Source organism: Artemia sp. Qi Xiang Cuo, chromosome 5 (genome assembly GCF_049724085.1).
Source record: "Artemia sp. Qi Xiang Cuo chromosome 5, ASM4972408v1, whole genome shotgun sequence".
NCBI lineage: Eukaryota > Metazoa > Arthropoda > Branchiopoda > Anostraca > Artemiidae > Artemia > Artemia sp. Qi Xiang Cuo.
Window position 1 is genome coordinate 79,937,725 of NC_142798.1, and position 23,036 is coordinate 79,960,760.

Consider the following 23,036-nt stretch of genomic DNA (forward strand, 5'->3'; position numbering starts at 1 on the left):
CAATCAAAAGTCTAAAAAATAGAATTTTGACATATATAGGCATATCAGAAGAATTGGCTTATTACACTTATTCAAAGCATCTAAGATTTATTAAGTTTAGTGCAAACTCATCAAAAGCTACAAGCCTAAGAAAATTTGCCTGATTTTCAAAAAAGGGAGAAAATACCTCTTAAATTCAAGGAATCTTAATGAAAATCGCACCATCGGATTCAGCGTATCTCAGAACCCTATTGTTGAATGTTTAAGTGTCCATCTGCAAAAACGTGGAGTTTTGTATTTTTTGCCAGAAGTAGCCTAAGTTCACGGATTTTTTTTTTTTTTTTTTTTTTTTTTTTTTTTTTAATTTCAGGGAAGAGGGCATCAAACAATCCTAGAATATCGAGAAATGGCTCTTTTGAACAGAAATTAAAAGTTCTAGTCCCCTTTTAAGTTACCAAAAATATTGAAGGGCAACTATCCCCCCGCTCATGACCATTTTCCCCCCAAAGTCTTCCGATCAAAATTTTTCGATAACCATATTTTTGTTCAGCATACTCGAGAGATTTAACAACTATATGTTTGAGGATGACTTGAACCCCTACTTTTTCTGGGGGAGGGGTACAAACTATGAACTTTGCATATTGTTTACATGGCTATTGGAAAGCACACAGAAACTTTTTAGGGTGGGGGAGGAGGTTACATGGGAGGATCTTTCCACGGAAGAACTTTTCGTGGGGGATTTTCCACGGAGGGGGAGCTGGATTTTCCAGCCTTATTTAAAAACGATCAGAAATTAAATAAGAAAACACATTTTTTGAATTGAAAGTAAGGAGCAACATTAAAATTTAAAACGAACAGAAATTATTACGAATATGAGGGGGTTGCCACCTCCTCAATACCTTGCTCTTTGCGCTAAAGTTTTTTAAATTAAAAAAAAAAGCTTATTATTCTAATTAAGTGGTCCATGTGTTTCATGAGTCATTCTTAAATAATTGGGACAGAAAGTCAAAGTTTAGCGTAAAGAGCAAGGTATTGAGAAGGGGGTGACCCCTCTCATATTTGTAATAATTTCTGTTCGTTTTAAGTTTTAATAATGCTCCTTACTTACAATTCAAAAACGTGTTTTTTTTATTTAACATTAAAAAAGTGTCCAATTCCAATCCATTCCTTACTTTCAAAGTTTGATAGAAGTAATGTTAACTTCACCTTACTGACGAGGAAACGGCAAATTAATCTCGTTTAACCAAGGAATGATAATAAAAAAAATAACCCCTTGAAAAAACGTATAAAGTGAGCAAAATGAGAAACTTTCTTAATAAAACATCACAAAGGAAATGGCCCCAAGCCTGAACGCGATCCATTAGGACCTTTGGGACATAAGTAAGTTAAAAGTTCTTAATAAAGTAAGCCCTTTTCTCAATTTACACCATTCCTTAACTTGATTGAATAGGCAAGGAATGATTCTTTCGCAAAAATAACAATAGTTTTTATCAAATCGTTTGATACCAGTCAGCAAGGCCATACCCAGAAGGCGGTTTAGGGGGGTTTGAACCCCCCTTCCCCCGAAATGTTTGTCTGACTCGTAGAAATGAAAAAAATGGATATAAACAAATTTTGTATGCGTTTTTTGAGTTTTTTTGTGTAACCCCCCCCCCCCCGAATTTTTTTTTAGTAAAACCCCCTCCGAAAAAAATCCTGGGTACGACCTTGCCAATCTGTCCTTTTACAGATGGAAAATTCTTGGAATATTTATCTAATAATTTAAGACAGCAATAATTTTTATTATTTTTAAAGGTCATAAGAGTTAGCAATATTTTTTTTGTAAGGAGTCCTTTTTTGTGCATGCAATAGAGCCTTATAATTAAGCTTATTCATTAAGTCACTGCAATAAATCACGATAAGCTTTCAGAACATGGGGTAAATCTTATCCAAATGATTTGGCTTATTGCAATTGATTTTTGTGATTTTTTGGCGTTCAGTAGCCAACCGCAATCACAGATTTGCATTTAAGAGCAATTAGTGAAACTTTCGTAATTAATGATTTGCTAAAAAAAAAAACAGGAGTCTAAAAAACAGAATTTTGACATCTATAGACATATCAAAAAAATTGGCTTATTAGGCTTATTCGAAGTACGTACATAAGATTCATTAAGTTTAGTGTTACCCATAAAAAGCTACGAGCGTAAGAAAATTTGCCTGATTTTCAAAAAAGGGGGAAGATACCCGTCACATTCAAGGATTCTTAATGAGAATGATACCATCAGATTTAGCGTATCTGAGAACCCTATTGCAGAAGCTTTATGTGCCCATTTGCAAAAAATTGGAATTTTGTATTATTTGCCAGCGGTAAGTTCACGGATGCTTGTTTATTTTTTTTTTTTTTTTCAGGAAGATCAAACAACAGTCCTAGAATATCGAGAAATGCCTTATTTGAACGGAAATCAAAATCAAAAGTTTAGCTTATTGGAATTGATTTTTGTGATTTTTTTGCGGTCAATAGCCAATCGCAATCACTGATTTGCGTTCAAGAGCAATTTGTGAAACTTTCGTAATTAATTATTTGCTTCAGAGCTTTATAAGCTGTTATGCTTCCTTTTGCAGCTAAAAATACATATATTTGCGTAAAAGAACAAGGCTTTTGGTTAGTTTCAAAAACTCTATAGGTTTACAAGATATTTTTTTTTTTATAAGAAATTCAAGTACTTGTCCGTTATTGGAAACACATTCAATAATTACGCTTAGGTTGCGTCTCAGAAAACCGAAGTTTCATAACTACAAAAATAATGATGAATGATACAATGCATTGGACTTTATAATTTGGGCTATATATTTGCACTTTATTGGAGGGGAGGGGGGTTAAGTTAGGCTACGTTAGGTTAGATTACCATAACTTTGTTTTTTAAGTATTCTTTTATCATCATGTTTTGTTATTTTTCATTAGGATTAACCTAACTTCACTTTTTGGGTATATTTCCAATAACCATTAAGTACCGAAATTCATTTATAATAATTAGGATTATAATTAAGTTATTGAAATTAATTTCAAAAAGCTCTGTTGAATGCAGGGTAAATAGAACAAGCTTCGTTTTATGTTACACCTTTAAGGTGACGTGTACTTTTTCATAGAAGAAAAGAATATAACGCTAGTTGGAACTAGGCTAAAATAGAAGACAAATTTAATTAAAGTGCATGGTTTAGCCACAATTTATCATATAAAAAGACTTGGATTCAAGTAAATTATGGTAATTCTTTCTTTTCTTCAGTGTATTTTGCCATAATTAACCCAGGGTAGGCTAAACAATCACTTCTTGGATAAGCTTTTTTATGTTAGGCTATGAAGATAGGTTAAGAGTTAGGTCTAATTGTAAAAGTACATTTCTAGAAAAAAATAGCCTAACAATCACCTAATTATGTTTGATGTTTCTATGAAACTGCTTAGATATGATGCTGTTCTGGAAACTAGGGAAAATTTTGTGGATAGGAGACAATTGGACATCCACCACATGGCTAATATGGGAGTAAAGGTCATTTATGATGCAAAGGGATGTTATATTTAGATTGAGGATGCAATTCTAGGTAAATATTTGCACATTAGGGGGGTGGGGTATATAGCCTAATCTGTGAATAGCCTATATAGGTTCTAAGAAATTCATGGATTTCTTAAAAAAACAAGGAAAAAGTTGAAGATAAAGGCTCTCCCCCTGCAAAATGTGTTAACTAGGATTATTCTCCATATTATGGAGTAAGAATTGTCTTCTTAGGCTAATATGTTTCCTTATATCCAGCCAGACTCCTATGCTTAAAATACTGGTTGGTCAATTGGCTAATTTAAAAATTTAGAGTTGGGGGTAAAGTTTAAACTTACCTCCCATTTATATTAGAAATAAAATTTACCCCCACACCGCTCTAATGTGCAAATATATACCCTGAATTGGTATATATAAGGTTGGGGATAAAATTCATTTCTGACAAAAATGATTATTATATTTAGGAAGAGCATAAAAAAAGGCATCAAGTGGTATGTTTACTTTATTTGTAAGTCAATAACATAAACTACAAAAAATTTACCAAATTGCCTACATTGCAAGTCTATACTTATTGAAATTTTGACAAAACAACATTTGCCTTAATTTTCAGTTACCAGTTTCTGTTTCTCTGGCTTTAGTTCTGAAAATGCAGTTCTTCTCATTTGAGTAGAACTTTAAGCCATATCAATGTTTTACTGAGCAAAGTTGTGAAGCTGAATACAATTTTGTTGTACTTCATTAAAGCATAAGATCTATTTGGCAAGATTTCACTTTTATAACACAGATGTTTAAAGGTAATCAAAGGTCAGGACCCTCTAGAGAGAGGAGGAGTAGAGGTAAGTACTTCAAAATACCTTCCCAGAACATAATGTAATCTGTAGACCTATCCCTGAAAGTTTCATTTTCCTAACCTAGCTCCATTCCAAGACATCCAAAAGCATCTAAAGTAGAAATCATGGACACACTCTAAGCTTGAGCCTCAACTTGGGAAATGCTGCCAAATCTTGTACAGGGAATCTTAAAGGGTTATTGTTAGAAATAGCAGTTTTTCAGAAGGTAACATGCTGGGAGAAAAGAGAGACAGTTTTAGATTGCTCATTTTAATGGTTTTGTTTGTGTATCTGACCTTTCATCCCCAGCCCTTCCCTCTCCTTTATATACCTCTAGGTCATTTAAAAAACTTACAAAAAACCATTGAAAAACAGTGAAATCCTTAATCTATAAAAGACCTCAGTTCCCAGCTGAAATTATTTTCTTCCAAAAATCTTGTTAAGAATAAGATAAACCTACATAATTCAAGCATCAACAGAAACAGGTCAGTTTTTTAGTACATATTTACCTTTATAATGCTATAAAGTACCTCTATAGTACTAAATAGTACCTATATGGTACCAAATAGGTTTTTTTTTGGTTTTTACTCTCATTTTCACATGATTTTGGAAAATTGGCTCCAACTTTGCCCCCTCCCTTCCAGAATTTTGACAAAATTACACTACTGCTGTATGGACTAGGGCTATGAAGGGGGGTGGGGATGAATTGTCAAAAACACAAAGAAAATCATAAAAAAGATCATAAAATTAGCAATCTAAGAATATCTCTCATTTTGTTCTAGTATGTCTCCTGGAGAGCTAATATTCTTAACCTTTACCTCTTAAAGTTAGAACAAAGTATCTAAATCATACACAGACACTATCATGGCTACATTCAATCTGAGGCAAATGTTGCAAAGCAAAGTAGTTGTATTTAATAATTTAGGATATAAAAGTAGGCTAACTTTTTTAAAGTTTAGATCTAAAAAAATGCCTAGATTATAGTTTCTCAATCCTAACTAGTCCAGTCCTAACCATCAAGCAAGCCCTACTATCTATAACCATCTATCTTATATCAAAGTTTAGACACCTACTATCCATGTTTATAAAAGACACTGACTTACTTGACTTAATGCTCTTGCTCAGCAGGGTCATGAGTATAGAGGGAACGGGTTGACAGCACTGTCAGTCTTCTCCAAGCAGCCCTGTCCAGGGCTAAAGATGGGGCCTTATTTGGGTTGATGTTGTGGTTGAAGAGGTCTTGATTTATAACATCAGCCCATCTGGTGTGCAGTCTACCTCAAGGACATTTCCAGACAATCAAAAGACACATTTACTTATAATTAAGCAGTAGTTGAATTAGGTGACAAAAACTCGGAATAGGCCCAAAGATCAAGTGAAACAGTTTGTGGTAATACACTGTAAATAAGGAGCAACTTGACCAAAAATCTAAAACACAGAATCTTAATGCAAACAAACAATGCATCAAAAGATTTGCTTTTTATACTGAACACATACCATACCTCTCAACTATTTTTAAAGTAACCTCTTCATAAAAACTTGCTGCCTGCTCCAATAAACAAGTATTCACTGCCATTTCTATGTAATTGTCATCATTGTAGTGGTTGCTGATCCAGACTGTAGAATGGGTTGTTTAAAACTTCCCTGCCAAAATTGTCCAAAAAATTGCAGGTCTGACCTGAAGTGTGAGGTCTTGCATTGTCATGAAGAAGAACAATTCCCTTTGTCATCCTGACAAGTTATTTTTTTTAATCACTACAGAACAATCTGAGGGTTTTGCAGTATGCTTCTGCATTGATAGTGTTTCTGTATTACATGAAGTCAACCAACAAAATACCATGTCTGTTCCATAACACTGACATTATGATTTTGTATTGGGACAGAGTCTGTTTGGCCTACAACTTTACAGGGGAGTGTGTGTGTTTTCATTCCATGTCCTGTTGCCTTGATTTTTGGCATAATATGTGAAACCCATGTTTTGTCCCCAGTTCAACTGGTTGCTACCTCAGTGGCAGCAGTAATGAAGACAATGTGAAGTTTTAGTTATCAGAGAAGACAGCAAGTTTTATGAAGAGGTTACTTTAAAATTAGGTAAGAGGTATGATAAGTGTTTGAAAAAACTTGGTAACTATGCCAAAAAATAGATGTACTTCCAAAATGGTACACTTTTGGAAGATGTACTTCCAAAAGTGTACTTTCTGAAAATAAACTTACTTTTTTGAAATGATCTTTCATTTTGTACTTATGTTCAAATGGACCTTACTTAAAAAAAAAATCTTGTAAAGAGACAAGATTTTTCAGCTGAAAATAAGGAGCAACATTAAAATGACCTTGCTCTGTGCACTAAAGTTTAACAGTTTCTTCCAATTATGTAAGAACAAGTCCTGAAACAAAAGAGCCATTTAATTAGAATAAGAATCTTTTAAAAAGTAGGCTTACTAAAAAACTAAAACAGTGAGACCTACTCAGAAGGAAACACAATAAAATTCTGAAAACAGCTTTAAAAATCCTAAAATACTTACTTATGTTATTCCTAAAAGCACTTCACATACTTAGCTCCTTTGCACAAACAATACCGCTCAAATATGTTGCCCAAATTACGAGGCATGTTTTTTAAGTAAGTACCTTTTTGCGATTCCGCTGCTGCAGCGCTACGGTTGGCGTTCTGTGCATGCGCGTTGGTTATCTACATCTCTTGTTTACGCACTGACGCCATTACAGTCTGATTCTTCATTGTATACGTTGTTTACTGAGTGTTTAAGATGCCTCCTACAATCGTGATTCCTGCCGAATCTGAAGTACGGGCTGTTATTTGATTTCTTAGTGCTAAAGGCGTAAAATCAATCCATATTTGTCGTGAGATCTGTCAAGTTTACAGACAAAACATTATGAGTGATGGAATGGTAAGGAAATGGGTGAGAGCATTTAAAGATGGCCGCACAAATGTGCATGATGAAGAACCAAGTGGACGTCCTTTGGTCTTTAATGAAGATTTGGTGCAGAAAGTGGAAGAAAATGTGAGAGAAAACAGACGCTTTACAATTTCATCAATATGTGACTGGTTTCCTCAATATTCTTGTAGTGTCTTGTATTGCATTGTGTTACATTGCGTCTTCAAGACGATAAAGAAGTCAAAACAGTTGTGATACAGTAGTTAACAAGTCAGACGGCAGGATTTTATGAGGAGGTATACAAAAACCGGTGCCACATTATGACAAGTGCCACAATATTCACGGAAATTATGTAGAAAAGTAGATTAAGGTACAAGCTTTCATGTAAAAATAAAATTATTGCGATATCTTTGCACGTCTTTTTTTAATTCCAAAATGGTACTTACTTAAAAAATATGCCTTGTATATATTTCCTATGTATTTTGTCATACATAACTGTTTTCTTCAAATAAATTTGATAGCAAAGACACAGCATCAAGGATAGCAGGAAACAGAAACACATGGAAAATATATAATTTGTGCTATATATTTGCACATTAAAGGGAAGGTGGGGATAAAGTAAGTGAAGTGCTTTTAGGAATGATACAAGTAAGAATTTTAGGATTCTTAAAGGTTGTTTTCTGAATTTTATACTGTTTACTTCTGAGTAGGCCTAACTGTAAACTAGCATCCAAGTTATAACTTAATAAGAGCATTGAAAGTATCAATAATGCCTCTCTCTATAAGGTACTGACCTTTAATAAATCCTTTAGCTTAAAAATTAAAATTTTCTGAAATAGATATCCAGAACAAATGAGGTCTAAAAAGTATCCTCTGCCCCATAATGGTAAACATATACAAGATTTCATAACTGTCACAATGAAAATCCAATACTCAATTCAATCCTTTATTGTATGCTCTTTCCAAATATAATAATCAATTCACTCATAAGTACACCCCTCCCCCTGATGGCCCCATATATAACACAATGAACATATTAACACAAAAAGAAAACAATGAAATTTGTACTTTATAGTATAGCCTACAGGATGTTTCTATTAATCAGATATCATGTTTCATTCCCTTTTATTCCACATTCCAAAATCAATTCAAATAATATTTTGATAAATTTTGCACTCAATAATACATGGAGATGAAGTCCAGATTGAGAGAATGACCATTTTAATATAGGAATTATAATGCATGACTAGTCTGCAATGGACAAATATATTATTAGGGCTACATATGTAACCATCAGTGGTTAATTTGTATGTGAATTGATTATTGTATTTGAAGAGACCATAAAAAAGGGATTAATGAGTGTGTTCACATTGTTCATATGTCAGCTATATAATCTTTTATTAATTTGTCTCTATAGCTTTACTGAAATTTATAAGCTGTTAACGAAATTGGGAAAATGTGTCTTAAATCTGAGAAAGAAAATCCTAAACAGGCCCAATTCACTGGAATTATATTTTCAAAGCCTAGAATCTAAGAAGACTAGACTAAAAAATAAAATAAATATACAGTTTTCCCCAAATTTAAGACAACTGTAAACCTAGTCTTCTATACAGATTTTCTAGCCTTTAGAAATACCTAAAGAAGATGACAATTAAATGAAATAAAAGTACTGAAGAATAAACAAAACTTAGAATAAGACAAAACTTTTTACAAATAATAATACATATAATAGGTCCAAATATTTTAGCTTCAAGTCTTTTTTTTCTTAGCTTCAGGTCTTTATCAACTGGAAAAAAAGAGAAGAAAACAAGAACAGCTAGCTTACAAAAACTAACACATACATAAAAGATATGGAAAATACAAATGCTATACAATTAACAAAAGCCTTCTTGAAAGGTTTCCACATTTGAAACTAAAATATCTAGACTTTTGTTATTATTTATAGAGAAAGTTTTTTTTTCTGCAAAGTTCTCTGTCTAGATTTTACTTTTTTTTCAATTTGTTTTTATTTTAGTTATATATGGAAAGACAGCATGGTCTAAGAAACTGTTTAAAGAAGAAGTATAGAATAGTAAAGACAGTAAGATGCAAAGTATTATACCTTCCTAGGGTATAACTTAAGCTTTGAAAACGTTCTTCAAAGTTTCATTTTCCTCACTCAAACTACTTTCCAAGATAGCAAAACGCCCCTCATCTAGAATTCTATCCATTTGCATCCCCATCCCCCTGACGGGACTGGGTTCAAAAGTTCTTTTTATGATGCAAAATAAGCACAAAAATAATACCAACTCACAAAATTTGCAAACTTTTGCATATAATCTAGGGCCATATCCAGCCTTATAAGGGAAGAGGGGGTGGTAAACTATTGCTACAGGTGTGGTTATCACATTTGAGTGATCATTGAAAAGAAACTGAATGATGTTTCTTTTTTTTCTAACTGATTTTTGTCTTACAATGTAAATTTGTCCCAATTTTTCATCAGTAGTTAATTTATAACTGAAAATTTATGTTATGAGACAGAAATCCGATATTAAAAAATAACCAGCAAACCATGCTACATTTTTGGTGACCTAGTGTACAAAATTGAGTGGGGGGAAATTACAGGACAATGCACCACAGTTTTACACACTCATTATTTAAATTCAATAAGTAAGAATAATAAGATTGTATTCAGTTTATAAATTAGTTAAAAAAGATGAACTAAATGACTGAATTAATGGAAATAATTAATAATACAAACAAAAAATATACTGCTATTTTATAATGCTTTGGAAAAAACTGCTTGTTGCTTGTAACTTGGTGGGAAACAGACCATCATCATAATTACAGCATTAGCTGCAATTTGCTTACTTACTTGTACTTGCAGTAGGGCCAAGCATTTCTGCCTCACTTGGCATCCAAACATTGCTTCTGAATGAGGGTCTCTCATTTTGGCCAGTTCACCTGTTCAAGGACAAGCCATGACCCATAGTATCAAAAACATTACCAGGCTAGTGGAAAAATTCCCATTTCTAGCTGGTTCAGGACTTGTAACTATTACTAAATTAGTCTTAATAGTAAAATGTTACTAAAAAAATTAAGGGAAGTTTGAAAAAACAGCCTGGAACCCCCAAAAATTGCATTGGATATAAACAAGAAGTACACCATTGAAATCACCATGGTGAAAAACCCAATTCAGGAAAGTTGGTCTTAAACAACAAGAAAAATCACTTTTTTGTATAGGTTATAATAATCAGTCTTAATAGTATGGGTCTTAAATTAGTATTAATAGCAGGGGCGGATCTGGAGCAAAATCTTGGGGTAGGTTCAATGAGACAAGGGCATCAATGAGAAAAATTTTGGAGGGGGGGGGGGCAATGTGACAAAGGTGCCAATAATTGAACAAATTGACAAACTTGTTCTAAAAAAGAGGGACGATAAGAAAACAAGCAAAGAGGGCACCAGGAAAATCCTGGGGGGGGGGGGTTCCCTGGCCCCCCTGGATCAGCCACATCTTAATAGTGAAATGTTTTTAACAAATTTAAGAAATTTTGAAAAATAGCCTTAAACCCCTAAAAGAATGTATTGTATCAAAACAAAAAGGACACCATTGGAATTGGCATTGCCAAAAACCCAGCTCAGGAAAGTTAAGGTCCACTGTCTTGAACAACAAGGAAAATAACTTTTTTGTGTAGGTCTTAATAGTATGTTTCTTAGATTAGTCTTAATAGTAAAAGGCTATTTACAAATCTAAGGGAGTTTTGAAAAATAACCCAAAAACTTTAAAAAATTGCCTTGGGTCAAAATAAAAAGTATACCATTGGAATTGGCATGGCCAAAAAAAACAATTCAGAAAACATGAAATCCTCTGACTTGAATAAAAGAGAAAATCACCTTTTTTACATGAAGGGCCAGTTTGATTGTTGATTTCAAGAAAATAGAACAAGCCAAGTGCAGCAAATAATTATATTAAGTTTATAGACCATCCAAGTATGATTAAAGCACTGCAAAATTATCTAAAATCTTGGGATTTTTCTGCACTTCACATAAAATTCATAATTTTGTGTTTTTTCAAATATACTGATTCTCAAAAAATCTTGCCCCCCAAAGAAAATTCATGCTCATTTTGGTCTTCAGCTTATTTTTGTGTGAAGATGATACAATTTGACAACAACAATATCAAACAGGGAGTAGGAATGCTAAATTTATGGACATACAATTTAGGTATGGATTAGACATATGCCTAGAAAGGGGAACAGAGCCTTACTTTAAAGTCACATTGCCAACAAGATAAGGTGTTGATGGATTCATATACATTTCTTGTTAGTGGTGATATATCAAATTCAATTAGTAGTTGAGTCCCAGTCCAGCTTCTAGTCAATATTCTCCTAATCTTCTATCTTCTTTGTCAACCCAATCCATAGTGGCACAACTCTAACCACAAAAAAACTTGCTGCTCATGTCTTTGGGACCATGTGAGCTGGATTTAAATCTTTCCCTTAGATAGTTTTCTGCATCTTTTGAGTCATGTTTACATTAATGCTTTTTATTCAATGCATTGGGATCTTATACACAGTTCTTTTACACTGGATCTTATAACTTTAGGGATCTTATACAGTGTTCATATTGTTTTTGTTTTTTTATTGACTGGGGATACATTTTGTTGTCCTTCTTGGGGAACTGTGAATCCAGCATCCAGTTCATACTGTGAGATGCTATAATTATTCCAGGCTCAAGATGAGGGTGGGTTGGAGCTTTAACAGTTTCTGTACTGCATATGGATTTTTTGCAATTAATGTGTGCTTAATCAATGCCAAATTGAACAAGGCTTTTCAAAGCAATTTCTTATTCTGAAGCTGACTCAATGGATGACTGCAAATTGCTCCATGCTCATGAACTATACAGTAGGCTAAGAATTATAATATTGAGTGGCCTGGAGGATACAACCAACATCAACTCCTTTTTTCTAGCACCAGCAGAACAGAACATATTTTGTGAAATTGGGCCAATTCATTGCATGACTGTAAATTGATTTGTATTAAAAAATCTATAATGACCTCAGTATTACATTAGTAAATGGCCTAGCTGATACACTCTGCAGAAATTTCTCTATGATGTCGATAATTTTCGGAGACCACGCTGCCTTTCCATGACAATAAATAAAAGCTCAAATAGGGACGCAATCCTTTTAATGGATAGTAATGATGATAAAAGTGATAAGAATTCACAAAAATACCAGATATTTTGGTCACATATGCAGTGACCGTCATCAGTAGTAAAACTAAACTGGTAATTTTTAGTAGAAAAATATCTGGTATTTTTTGTGAATTTCTATCACTGTTATCATCATCACTGTCTATTAAAAGGATTTTATCCCCATTCAAACTTTTATTTAAAAACTCTTCTTGGGCCAGAAAACCAAAATCTATTGGGAAAAATGGATTCTATATCCAGCTGTAAGGGGGAGGGTCGTGATGGAGTTAAACTGGAATTAACCCTAAAAATTTTGTTGAACTCTAGATAAAGGGCTTTTTACTATTTTGGAAAAGGGTTGTATTAGCAGAATGAAGTCAGAGCCTAAATTATATATGCTATCTGGGGCCTGTTAGTGTTAAGAATTGATGATTTGATGCAGGAATTGGAGTTAGTCCAGAAACAGGCAACCAGGATCATCTTGACTAATTGAGACATTTCATACCTTGATGCTCTTGCAATCCTTGAACCCCAAAGTCTTAAACTTTGGTTGGGCAACCTTATTCTGATGTTTGGCAAAATACTACTGTCTAACCATGCTTACTGTGATGTTCCCTCCCAAGAAGTTCAGAAGTTCAAGACCAGTAAAATCTTGTGCCTGTGTGTGCTCAAATTGGTATCTGAATGCTTTTTTTTGCCATTTTTACATTGTTGTATTTTGGAGAGTGTTTAAAAAAGAGCAACAAAGCTTATCCCAACACTGCAAGACAAAACCTACAAGGTATGTCTCACTTTACTCCCTTCTTTAGTATGCTGTAGGAAAAGAGGAGACATAATAACAACTTGTAGATTGCTGAAAAATAACCTATTAAGTGGTGTGCACTCCCCATCCCTCACAACTACCACAAGAGGACAAATTGGGAAGCTGCAGGTCCCCCATTGCATCAATGTGGTTCCACTGACATTTCCTCTTGATATGTTTCATCCCGCTCTGGAATAGCCTGTCCAAAGCTACATTCCAATCTCAAAGCCTAGAAGTCATCAAGAAAAGTGTTGATCAGGATTGGGCCAGTGCTGAAAAAAGGCTGAACTGGGCTGTCAAATCATAACCTCAAAACACCACCAGCAAGATTTTCTATGGGAGGTTCAGGCAGGGGCGTCCTAAGGATCATTTTATTGGGAGACGATCTTCATAAATTTTACCGAATTGCTACCTGATTTATGCCGAATTTTCTGCAGAAATCAAGAATTTTACGAAATTTTGGCCAATTTTGCAAAATTTATGGCGAAATTTTCGCCTTCAGCAAAAATTTTTCCGAATGCCAAGAAAGTTGGGGGGTGGCACGCCCCTCCCTGCCCCCCCCCCCACACCCCCTCGGGACGCCCCTGGGTTCAGGCTGAACCTCCAAGGCCGTACACAGGGGGTAGGGGGTTTGACCCCTCCCCCCAAATGTTTGTCTGACTCTTAAAGTGCAACAAAAATTGCTATTGATTTTTTTTTGTGTGTAACCCTCCTCCTCGGAAAAAAATCTTGGATACAGCCCTGGGTTCAGCACCACCTTGTCTTGCCGGATGTGCAATTTAAGGTAATAACAGTGTATAATAACATGTTTTGTATCATAAATATATTATTTATATTAGCATTGTTCTTGGCTGTCTTTGATCTACAACTATTTACCGGTTGTCAGTAGTAATTTAAATTCCATTTTTCTTAATAGTGGCTAATCACTGGTCATTAAGTCAGAAATGACCATTAGTTAGCAACTGGAAGATTAACAAAGCCTTTGGTGGCTGGTTATATAGGCAAAATCTTTGTCAAGGTGACAAAGTTTCAATGTGACCCTTTGCCACTGAAGTTAAAATGTAAAATATCCTATTTGCCACTGACAACTGTCTTAACAAGAAAAAAATAAAAAATTAATCACAAGGCTAACAATAAAAAATATGGGTATTTTCCTTTTTATTTGAAAACATTGATTTATCCTTTGATTGCAAAAATTAGAAAGTTTAGTATATAACGAATTAGAAACTTTGATATATAACTTTAATACAAAAATAGAGTCATAGTCTATTTTTAAGTTTCTGAAGTTAAGTGAAAGACCTTGTATTACAGTGACCTATAAGAAAAGAGAAATATTATATCCCTGATTTTCCAGATCTATGACCAGCTCATTTTTTATTATCATTTTTGTGTCCTGCCAGTTCTAAGCCCCTAATTCTGTGTTTTTAGTTGTGCCACCTAATAGTCACAAACAAGCCTTTGTCAGGAAAATATTTTCCTGTAACTGTTAGCAAGCCATTAAGTTTTCAACACAAGCTAAAAACTTTTCTAAAAGAAAAATCAGGTGGGTAAGGAAATAAAAATTAGTGGCCTCTACCTAAGAATTATTTGAAAAAAACTACGTTTTCTAAAGAGTTAAAGAGGCTGAGTTACAAGGTCGAACCTCAAAACGTACAGGGATTAGGAGGCACAGTTGGGGGGCTGCCGCCCCCCAAACCCCCGCTTTCGCAGCCTTTAAATAAAAAAAAAAGTTTGTTAAACTGAAAGTAAGGAGCGACATTAAATCTTTGAACGAACAGAAATTATTCCGTATATGAAAGGGGCTGTGCCCTCCTCAACGCCTCGCTCTTTACGCTAAAGTTTTTATTGTTTAAAAAAAAGAGTTGTGAGAAAGTAAAACTTTAGCGTAAAGAGCGAGGCGTTGAGGAGGGCACAGCCCCTTTCATATACGGAATAATTTCTGTTCGTTCTAAGATTTAATGTCGCTCCTTACTTTCAGTTTAAAAAACTTTTTTTTTTATTTAAAGGCTGCGAAAGCGGGGGTTTGGGGGGCGGCAGCCCGTACGTTTTAAGGTTCGACCTTGTAACTCAACCTCTTTAACTCTTTAGAAAACGTAGTTTTTTTCAAATAATTTCTGCACGTTTTTGTACAGTTTATTACTTATTATTGCTTGACTAACTGTTAGCTGATCGTGTCAGGAGTTAAAGTTGGGGGGCTCCCCCCCCCCAAACCCCCCCCTCTTGAACATTATTGTGTTAAGGCTTTTAATTCCTGAATACTCAAATCACGTCGTACAGGATGCCTCCTAATCCCTGTACGTTTTAAGGGTCGACCTTGTAACTCAGCCTCTTTAACTCTTTAGAAAACGTAATTTTTTTCAAATAATTTAAAAAAGAAACTGAGTTTCTTTTTAAAGTTTAAATTCAGTATATAAAAAATTTGCTCTGACGGTGAATCGAACCCAGGTTTTCCGCCTGACAGTTTGGAGTACCAACCGCTGGACTAAACAGACACAATAGTAATTGTTTTTTAGTAGATGGAAGCTATTTTCGACGCAAGCAAATTCCCACGAAACTTGATATTTGGTTTTTGGAAAACAGGGAAGGAGTGATCAGATTGAGCTTAAATTTCAAGGATAAGCTCCCAGGCCCCAGGAAAGCTTATCCCCTAAATTTCAGCTCGATCAGACAACGTTAAAAGGCGGCTTTGGTGGGAAAAATTAACATGGGCTATTATAGGAAAACGAGGTTTTTCGTAAATGTAAATTCGTGGGATAATTTTTTTGGTCTGAAAATATCAAAAGGCCCTAACAGGTCAAATTCTGCTTCGAATGAGTTCTCATTCACCCGGATCAGTTCCCAACTGTGGCTTGTAGGCGTGGATAAGAAAAAAAAAAAGAAATGATGAATTTTAAGTGGCTATATTTGGTTTTTTGAAAACAGGGAAGGAGTGATCGGATTGAGCTGAAATTTCGAGGATAAGCTCCCGGGCCCTAGGAAAGCTTAACCTCGAAATTTCAGCCCAATCGGACAACGTTAAAGAGGAGCTGTGGAGGGAGGGTCGAAACTTCCGGCCAAGTTTACCCCATGAAGATAAAGTCAAAGGAGGATGAAATTTTGCAAGATTCTTAGTTTGAGCTTGGGCTACAAAATGCAATTACCGCCGTCTCTCTGCGACCTCTAGGACCTGAAATCGCTTAACATTGTGGTGGGTCGCCTCTTTATAGAGGCACAAGTGTGCCTCCTTGACTGGACTATTATAATTCAATAAAACTATTTCTGAGTTGCTGGTTACAGATAACTAGCAATCAACAACGTAAGTGTCATAAGTAACCAGCAAAAAGCAATAAATAACATGTCCACTGTCCTTTAACATTATAATTTTTTGTGAAATGCCTCACTTCGCAATTTCAAAGGACCATAACTTTCCTGCACTAAATCTAAATTATATCATCTACTTATCAGGCTACATTTGCTATAGCTTATTTTTAATTTATTAGGCTAAAATTAATATATAGATCAGGAAACTGAGCTACAATAGATATCAACTATGAAGGCAAAGCTTGTACGATTTTTGAATAAGATTTGTTGAACTACAGTCAATTGTTTGATAGGGTAAATTACTGTGTTTTGACCACTTCTTTCTTGGTATTAGTTGCTTAAAAATTGAGATAATCTTACTCTGATTACTGGATACGTGCAGTTTAGTAGCTTTTTTCTAACTCAGGAAGGGTTTGATCTATAAAAAGAAATTATTAAAAATGGATCTACAGTCTAAATTCAGTGACATAAATTCACAATGCTTTAGGGGGGAGGGGAAAAATGTAGTTTTCAATATCTAGGAGGGGGTGAATTTGCTGCTTTTTCAATGAATATAATAAAAAGACATTTTTAATGAAAATACTGTCAAAAAGTTTTTTTTTTCAAAACCCGGGGGGGGGAACAGGGGGCGCACGGCCTCCTGTTGAAATGTGCCTAAATTAGGGTTATAAAAATTTTCCAAGGTCTTACCTCTACCTCTTCACCCCTTTTAAGCCTTTAAAGATTGTGTAAATGGCCTCAACTTTTAAATTTGTTTTTTAAGGTTGACTTAAGTTTCTGGTTCTCTTGGACTGGTGGTTTCAGGAAAACTGTTCTAAGGATTTTATCATCAGATTAACGACGCTTCTTGACTACTAAGGTTTCTGATCTGAGGATTTGAGTTTGGTTCAGGACCAAATTTGATTTTTTTTTTTTTTTTTTTTTTTTTTTTTGACCTTAGCACTAATTCTCCTACAGCCTTTCAAATCCTAAAAATAGGGAAGGAGTTGAGTTAAACACCTTTCCAGACTCTTATTTGGGTTAATCCATGTCTGAGAGTTTCATTTGCACAGCAAGCAGCTTTCCAAGATGGCAAAAAGCAGCTAAGGATGCCTTAGTATCCTCTTGTTTGAGATAGGCTACTTTCTGGATAAAAATAAAAGATGCAACTTGGCTACAACAAAGGCTAAGGATAGAAATGCAGAACAGTGACTTCTTGCTAACTCAGAAATCTGTTTTGCTATGTTAATAAAACCTTAAGAATAGGTATGTAGGCTGAGGAAGGTGTCATCTATTTTGTATCCGCGACCTTGGTGGGTGGAAATAGCAGCCGAAATTAAGGTCCTGAGAGGTCATGTCAAACTCCCTCCATGTACCCATCTCCTACATGTAGGCTTGTAAGGTTTAGTGCAAATGCATCTATGCAGGTTCTAACTTTGGAATAAAAGTTGGAGTAGAATTTGAACAAGTCCTAAGGACTAAATTACCAATGCCTGCAGTATGAAGAATTGAGCACCAAGCTGAACTTGTTTTTTTCCTTTTCCAAGAAATACGTTTTATTTTGCACAGTCTTATTGGAAGTTTTTTCATTTGTTCACATAGTAAACAAAGGGAGTCCCTTAGAAACATTTCAGTATTTCCTTTGTTACCCCAGAAGTTTAATGTCTAGTAATGCTTATTTTCTTAGCAACTTAAGGTAGGCAATATTCATAAATGGTTACTTGCATTAAACAGAACAGAATTTCAACAATGACAAAGTTGCAATATTTTATATATATATATATATATATATATATATATATTTTTTGTATTTACATCTGGGAGTAATCTACTAGTATTCCTATTGTTCAGAATTAATCCATGTTCACTTGACTAGCAATTCTCTTTTTCTTTTGTAGCCTCAAAATCCACCAATGTTTCAACAAAGGCCCCAGTTTCAGGGTGGACCAACAGGTCAAGGTAGGTGCAAATATCCTTCTCTCTCTCTCTCTCTCTCTCTCTCTCTCTCTCTCTCTCTCTCTCTCTCTCTCTCTCTCTCTCTCGCTCTCTCTCTCTCTCTCTCTCTCTCTCTCTCTCTCTCCCTCTTCCCCTTTCCCGTTCTCAACCTTGTTCTCTCCCCCTCCCCTTTGTAGTGAATGCAAATGATTACCCATAATTTCTCTCTGCAGGTTCTAAGTATTTTTCCGTTTTGTAAGCAATGGGATTTGTATTTCCCAGAACCATCAATAAATTATGAGCAAACTATTCATCATTCAATAGAAGCATATATGTGCTCCAATAATTGGGTATATCGTCCAATTCCACTTGCTCATTATTTCATGTACATATGATTGAGAAACTGGGTTCACCCAGGGCCAACTTCATTAAGTGGGAGGTTTATGTCCCCTCTGAGACTTAAAATTAAAAAAAAAACTTTTTTTTTGCTAAACTGAAAGTTAGGAGCAATATCAAACAGTTCGTGGCAACGAACTGTAAGTAAGGAGCGACCCGGCTCAATGGTAACCGAAACTCTAAAAAACGAAATTTTGATACCAATAGATACATCAAAAGAATCAGATTTTAATGCTGATTTCAAATATATAAGTTGCATCAAGTTTAGTCCTACCCATCAAAAGTTACGCGCTTGAGAAAATTTGGCTGATTTTCGAAAATAGGGGGAAAGACCCCCTAAAAGTTTTAGAACCTTAATGAAAATCACACCGTCAGATTCAGCGTATCAGAGAACCCTACTGTAGAGGTTTCAAGCTCCTATCTAAATAAATGTTGAGTAATTTTTGCCAGAAGAAAGATTATGGATGCGTGCTTATTTGTTTTTTTTTTTTTTTTTTTTTTTTTTCCAGGGGTGATCGTATCGACCCAGTGGTCCTAGAATATCGTGGAAGGGCTCATTGGAATGGAAATTAAATTTCTAGTGCCCTTTACAAGTGACCGAAAAAAATGGAGGGCAACTAGGCCCCCTCCCACGCTCTTTTTTTTCCCAAAGTCACCCGATCAAAATTTTGAGATAGCCATTTTGTTCAGCATGTTCGAAAATATGATATTTATGTCTTTTAGGATGACTTAATCCCCCGAAGTTTCCGGGGAGAGGGCTGAAAGTTATGAACTTTACCCAATGTTAACATATAGTATTGGTTATTGGGAAGTATACAGACGTTTTCAGGGGGATTTTTTTGGGTAGTGGGGGGAGGGGGTGGCTGGGTCGGAGGTTATGTGGGAGGATCTTTCCATGAAGGAAGTTTTCATGGGGGAAGGGACGTTGCTATGAAGGGGACGCCGGATTTCCCAACATTATTTAAAAAAAGATCAAAAATTAAATATAAAAAACAAGTTTTTCAACTGCAACAGCAGCAACATCAAAACTTAAAACGAACAGAAAATATTACATATATGATTGGGTTCACCCCCTAGTCAATACCTCTCTTTAAGCCAAAGATTTTTAGTACTTTCATAAGAGCTATTCATTCTAATTAACGACCTTTGTGATTAAGCGGTCATTTTTAAAGAACTGGAACAAAATTAGAACTTCAGCGGAAAAAGCGAGGTATTGACTAGGGGGCAAACCCCCTAATATACTTATTAAAAATATATGGATATAGAAGTTTGTAACGTAAGTTAATTCGTAAGTTACGTATTTTTATTACTAATAAAAACGTTCGTAAATAAAATTAAACAAGTTTCAAGAAAGCCATTTAACCAAATAAAAGTAAATTAATATGCAAATTTTGTTTTAATTATTCATGTACGGTGAGCCAAGATCAAAATCTGCATTAACTCAAAAACGTTCAAAAATTAAATAAAAAAAACAAGTTTTTTTAAATGAAAGTAAGGAACGACGTTAAAACTTAAAACGAACAGAAATTATTCCGTATATGAAAGGAGCTGTCACCTCCTCAACGCTTCGCTCTTTACGCTAAAGTTTGACTTTCTCACAACTCTATTTTTCAAAGAATAAAAAACTTTAGCGTAAAGAGTGAGGCGTTGAGGAGGGGACAGCCCCTTTCATATAAGGAATAATGTCTGTTCGTTTTAAGTTTTAACGTCGTTCCTTACTTTCATTTAAAAAAACTTGTTTTTTTTATTTAATTAAAAGTTAAAACGAACAGAAATTATTCTGTATGTTAGGGTTGTCCCCTTCTCAACACCTCGCTCTTCACACTAGTTTTTTTAAACAACTCTTGTGTTTCAGGATTCATTCTTAAAGAATTGGGACAAAATTCTAACTTTAGCTTAAAGAGCGAGGTGTTGAGGAGGGGGCAACCCCTCTCATATACGTGGTAATTTCTATTTGTTTTAAGTTTTAATGTTGCTCCTTACTTTTATTTGAAAAAACTTGTTTTTGTTTTATTTTACTTCTGATCGTTTTTTAATTAGTGCCAGGAAATCAGGCTCCGCTTCCACGAAAAAATCCCCATCCCCACGGAAATATCCTCTAGACAATTCAATACCTGTGAAAATTTACCCCGGACAACTACCCTTAACATCTCCCGTGTAAAATAGAGTTGGCAAAGAGAAAGCAAGACATAAAAAAATAATTTTGAATAGGAATTCTGGCAAATTCCTGCGGTGTAAAATTTCCCCTGAAAAGTTCACCACATGGGAACTTCCCTCCCCATCTAAAATTATCCCCGTGGAAAATCTCTCCAGCTGAAAATTCGCCCCCCCCCCACCTGAAAAATATATACTTTCGCCCGATTAACAAATACTATATGTAAACAATGGCCAGATTTTATGACTTAAAGACTTTTCTCCTGGCGTTTTGGGGGGTCTTGTTATCTTCAAAGGCATAGTTATTGGGCCTTTCAACTATGTTGAACAAAATGGCTATCTGAAAATTTTGATCAGACGATTTTGGAAGAAAGGGGCGTGAGGGGGAGATCTAGTTGGCCTCCAATTCTTTTCTCACTTAAAAAGGGCACTAGAACTCTTAATATCCGTTGGAATGAGCCCTCTCCCATTATTCTAGGATCGCTAGATCGATACGATCACCCCTGGAAAAAAAAAAAACAACAACAACAAACGAATAAACACGCATCTGTGATTTTTCTTCTGGCAAAAATACAAAATTCCATAGTTTTTGCAGACAGGAGCTGGAAACCTCTACATTAGGGTTATTTGACGTGCTGAATCCGAGGGTGTGATTTTCATTAAGATTCTTTGATTTTTAGGGTGTGTTTCCCCCTTTTTCAAAAATCGGGTGACTTTTCTCACTTTGATTGCACTTTGACTGAATGCACTCATTTCTCATTGGTTTCAGATCTCCATGTTCACTGAACCATAATGTGATATTACTTAGAATTCTTCTTAGAAATCTATCTAAATTCACCTCAAAGATAGTAAAAAGTTTGCCTAGTTTTGAATTACTTGAATACAGAGATATGATGATTGAATTGGTTGATTGGTGTTAAAGGAAGAATATTTTAAGGTGATTCTTTTTTAGGCACTGCAGCTCATCCGCCGCAGCCTGGTATAAGACCAGCACCACCAATGAATTTGACAGGACAAATGCAAAATATGTCAATTTCTCAACAAATGACCCAATTGGTAACTATTTTGTTCTGTTTTTTGATTATTTATTTTTTCGAAGTGGATTTTTATCATATAGTTTAATACCACCGTTTTCAGTCCTAAAATAAGAGAAGGACGTTAAAATAGTCATAGCCCTTCCTCTATTGGAGCTACCACTCCTCTTCATTCAGTTGTCTCAAATGCTAGGCAATTTTCGCATATAATTTCAAGTACAAATTAGGTCCTACACCTTCACTTATGGCAGTATTTGGGAAAAACTGCAGCATTTTCTGTTTCAGCTAGGATCCTGATCCTACAAACAAACTAAGATAAGATCTACTTCAACTTTGCATCACTCCAGACACTTCAAAGATTTGAACTTGGAGCAGAATTTAGATATTCGAGCATAATTTCTTGTAGATTGTTAACACGGTACAGAATTTTGATATCAGGCTATATAATGCTCATAGAGATAGTAAAAGCAAATCTTAGGAATTCTTTTGGTGGTTTAGTTGAATGGCTGTCTTGAGAAATAATAATAGTATGTTAGATCACAATTAACCTCTTCTGGTAAAAATAGGACATGCACTACAAATATTTGTAATATACGTTGAGCAAGAGGGTAAATAACATGCTAATGAATATTTGTAATTCAGGAGTCTTAAATTTTCCCACATAAACAAAATAAAAAAAGATGCGAGTCCTTGTATTTGTTTCTCAAACCTTAAGTTGAACCTTAAAGTTAAGTGATGGGAGGGGGTATTTAATTTTGCCACGCCAAAACTCAGGTCGGGTTGTTTACCGTGCCTTATTATTCAATTACTGATTATTATAAGGAAAAGGGGGGCTCTGCTTTGTGGTACCTACCTGCTATAACACATAGGATCAATTATAAGCATGTTACTAAGGAAATAGCTGTTTCAATAGTTTGGTTGCATGGCTTATATTCGGTTATAAGTTACAACCTTCTTAAACTCCGACTCCAGACATTTTGAATATACCGACTCCAACTTCATTCAGCAAAAATTTATTAAACCTCCGGCTCTACAGC

General features: G+C 34.9%; 1 protein-coding gene across 1 annotated transcript in view; it reads left to right on the plus strand.

The window, feature by feature from the left end:
* Window positions 1-3,113: 3,113 nt before the first annotated feature.
* The window catches only part of LOC148952588 (protein transport protein Sec24C-like), a 53,162-nt gene continuing 33,239 nt past the window's right edge, over window positions 3,114-23,036 (plus strand). Inside the window, exons 1-3 of the mRNA XM_089089963.1 lie at window positions 3,114-3,221; window positions 18,379-18,439; window positions 21,918-22,021. Coding sequence (XP_088946089.1) covers window positions 3,219-3,221; window positions 18,379-18,439; window positions 21,918-22,021 — 168 coding nt within the window. The 5' untranslated portion in view covers window positions 3,114-3,218. The remainder of the gene's footprint in view (window positions 3,222-18,378; window positions 18,440-21,917; window positions 22,022-23,036) is intronic.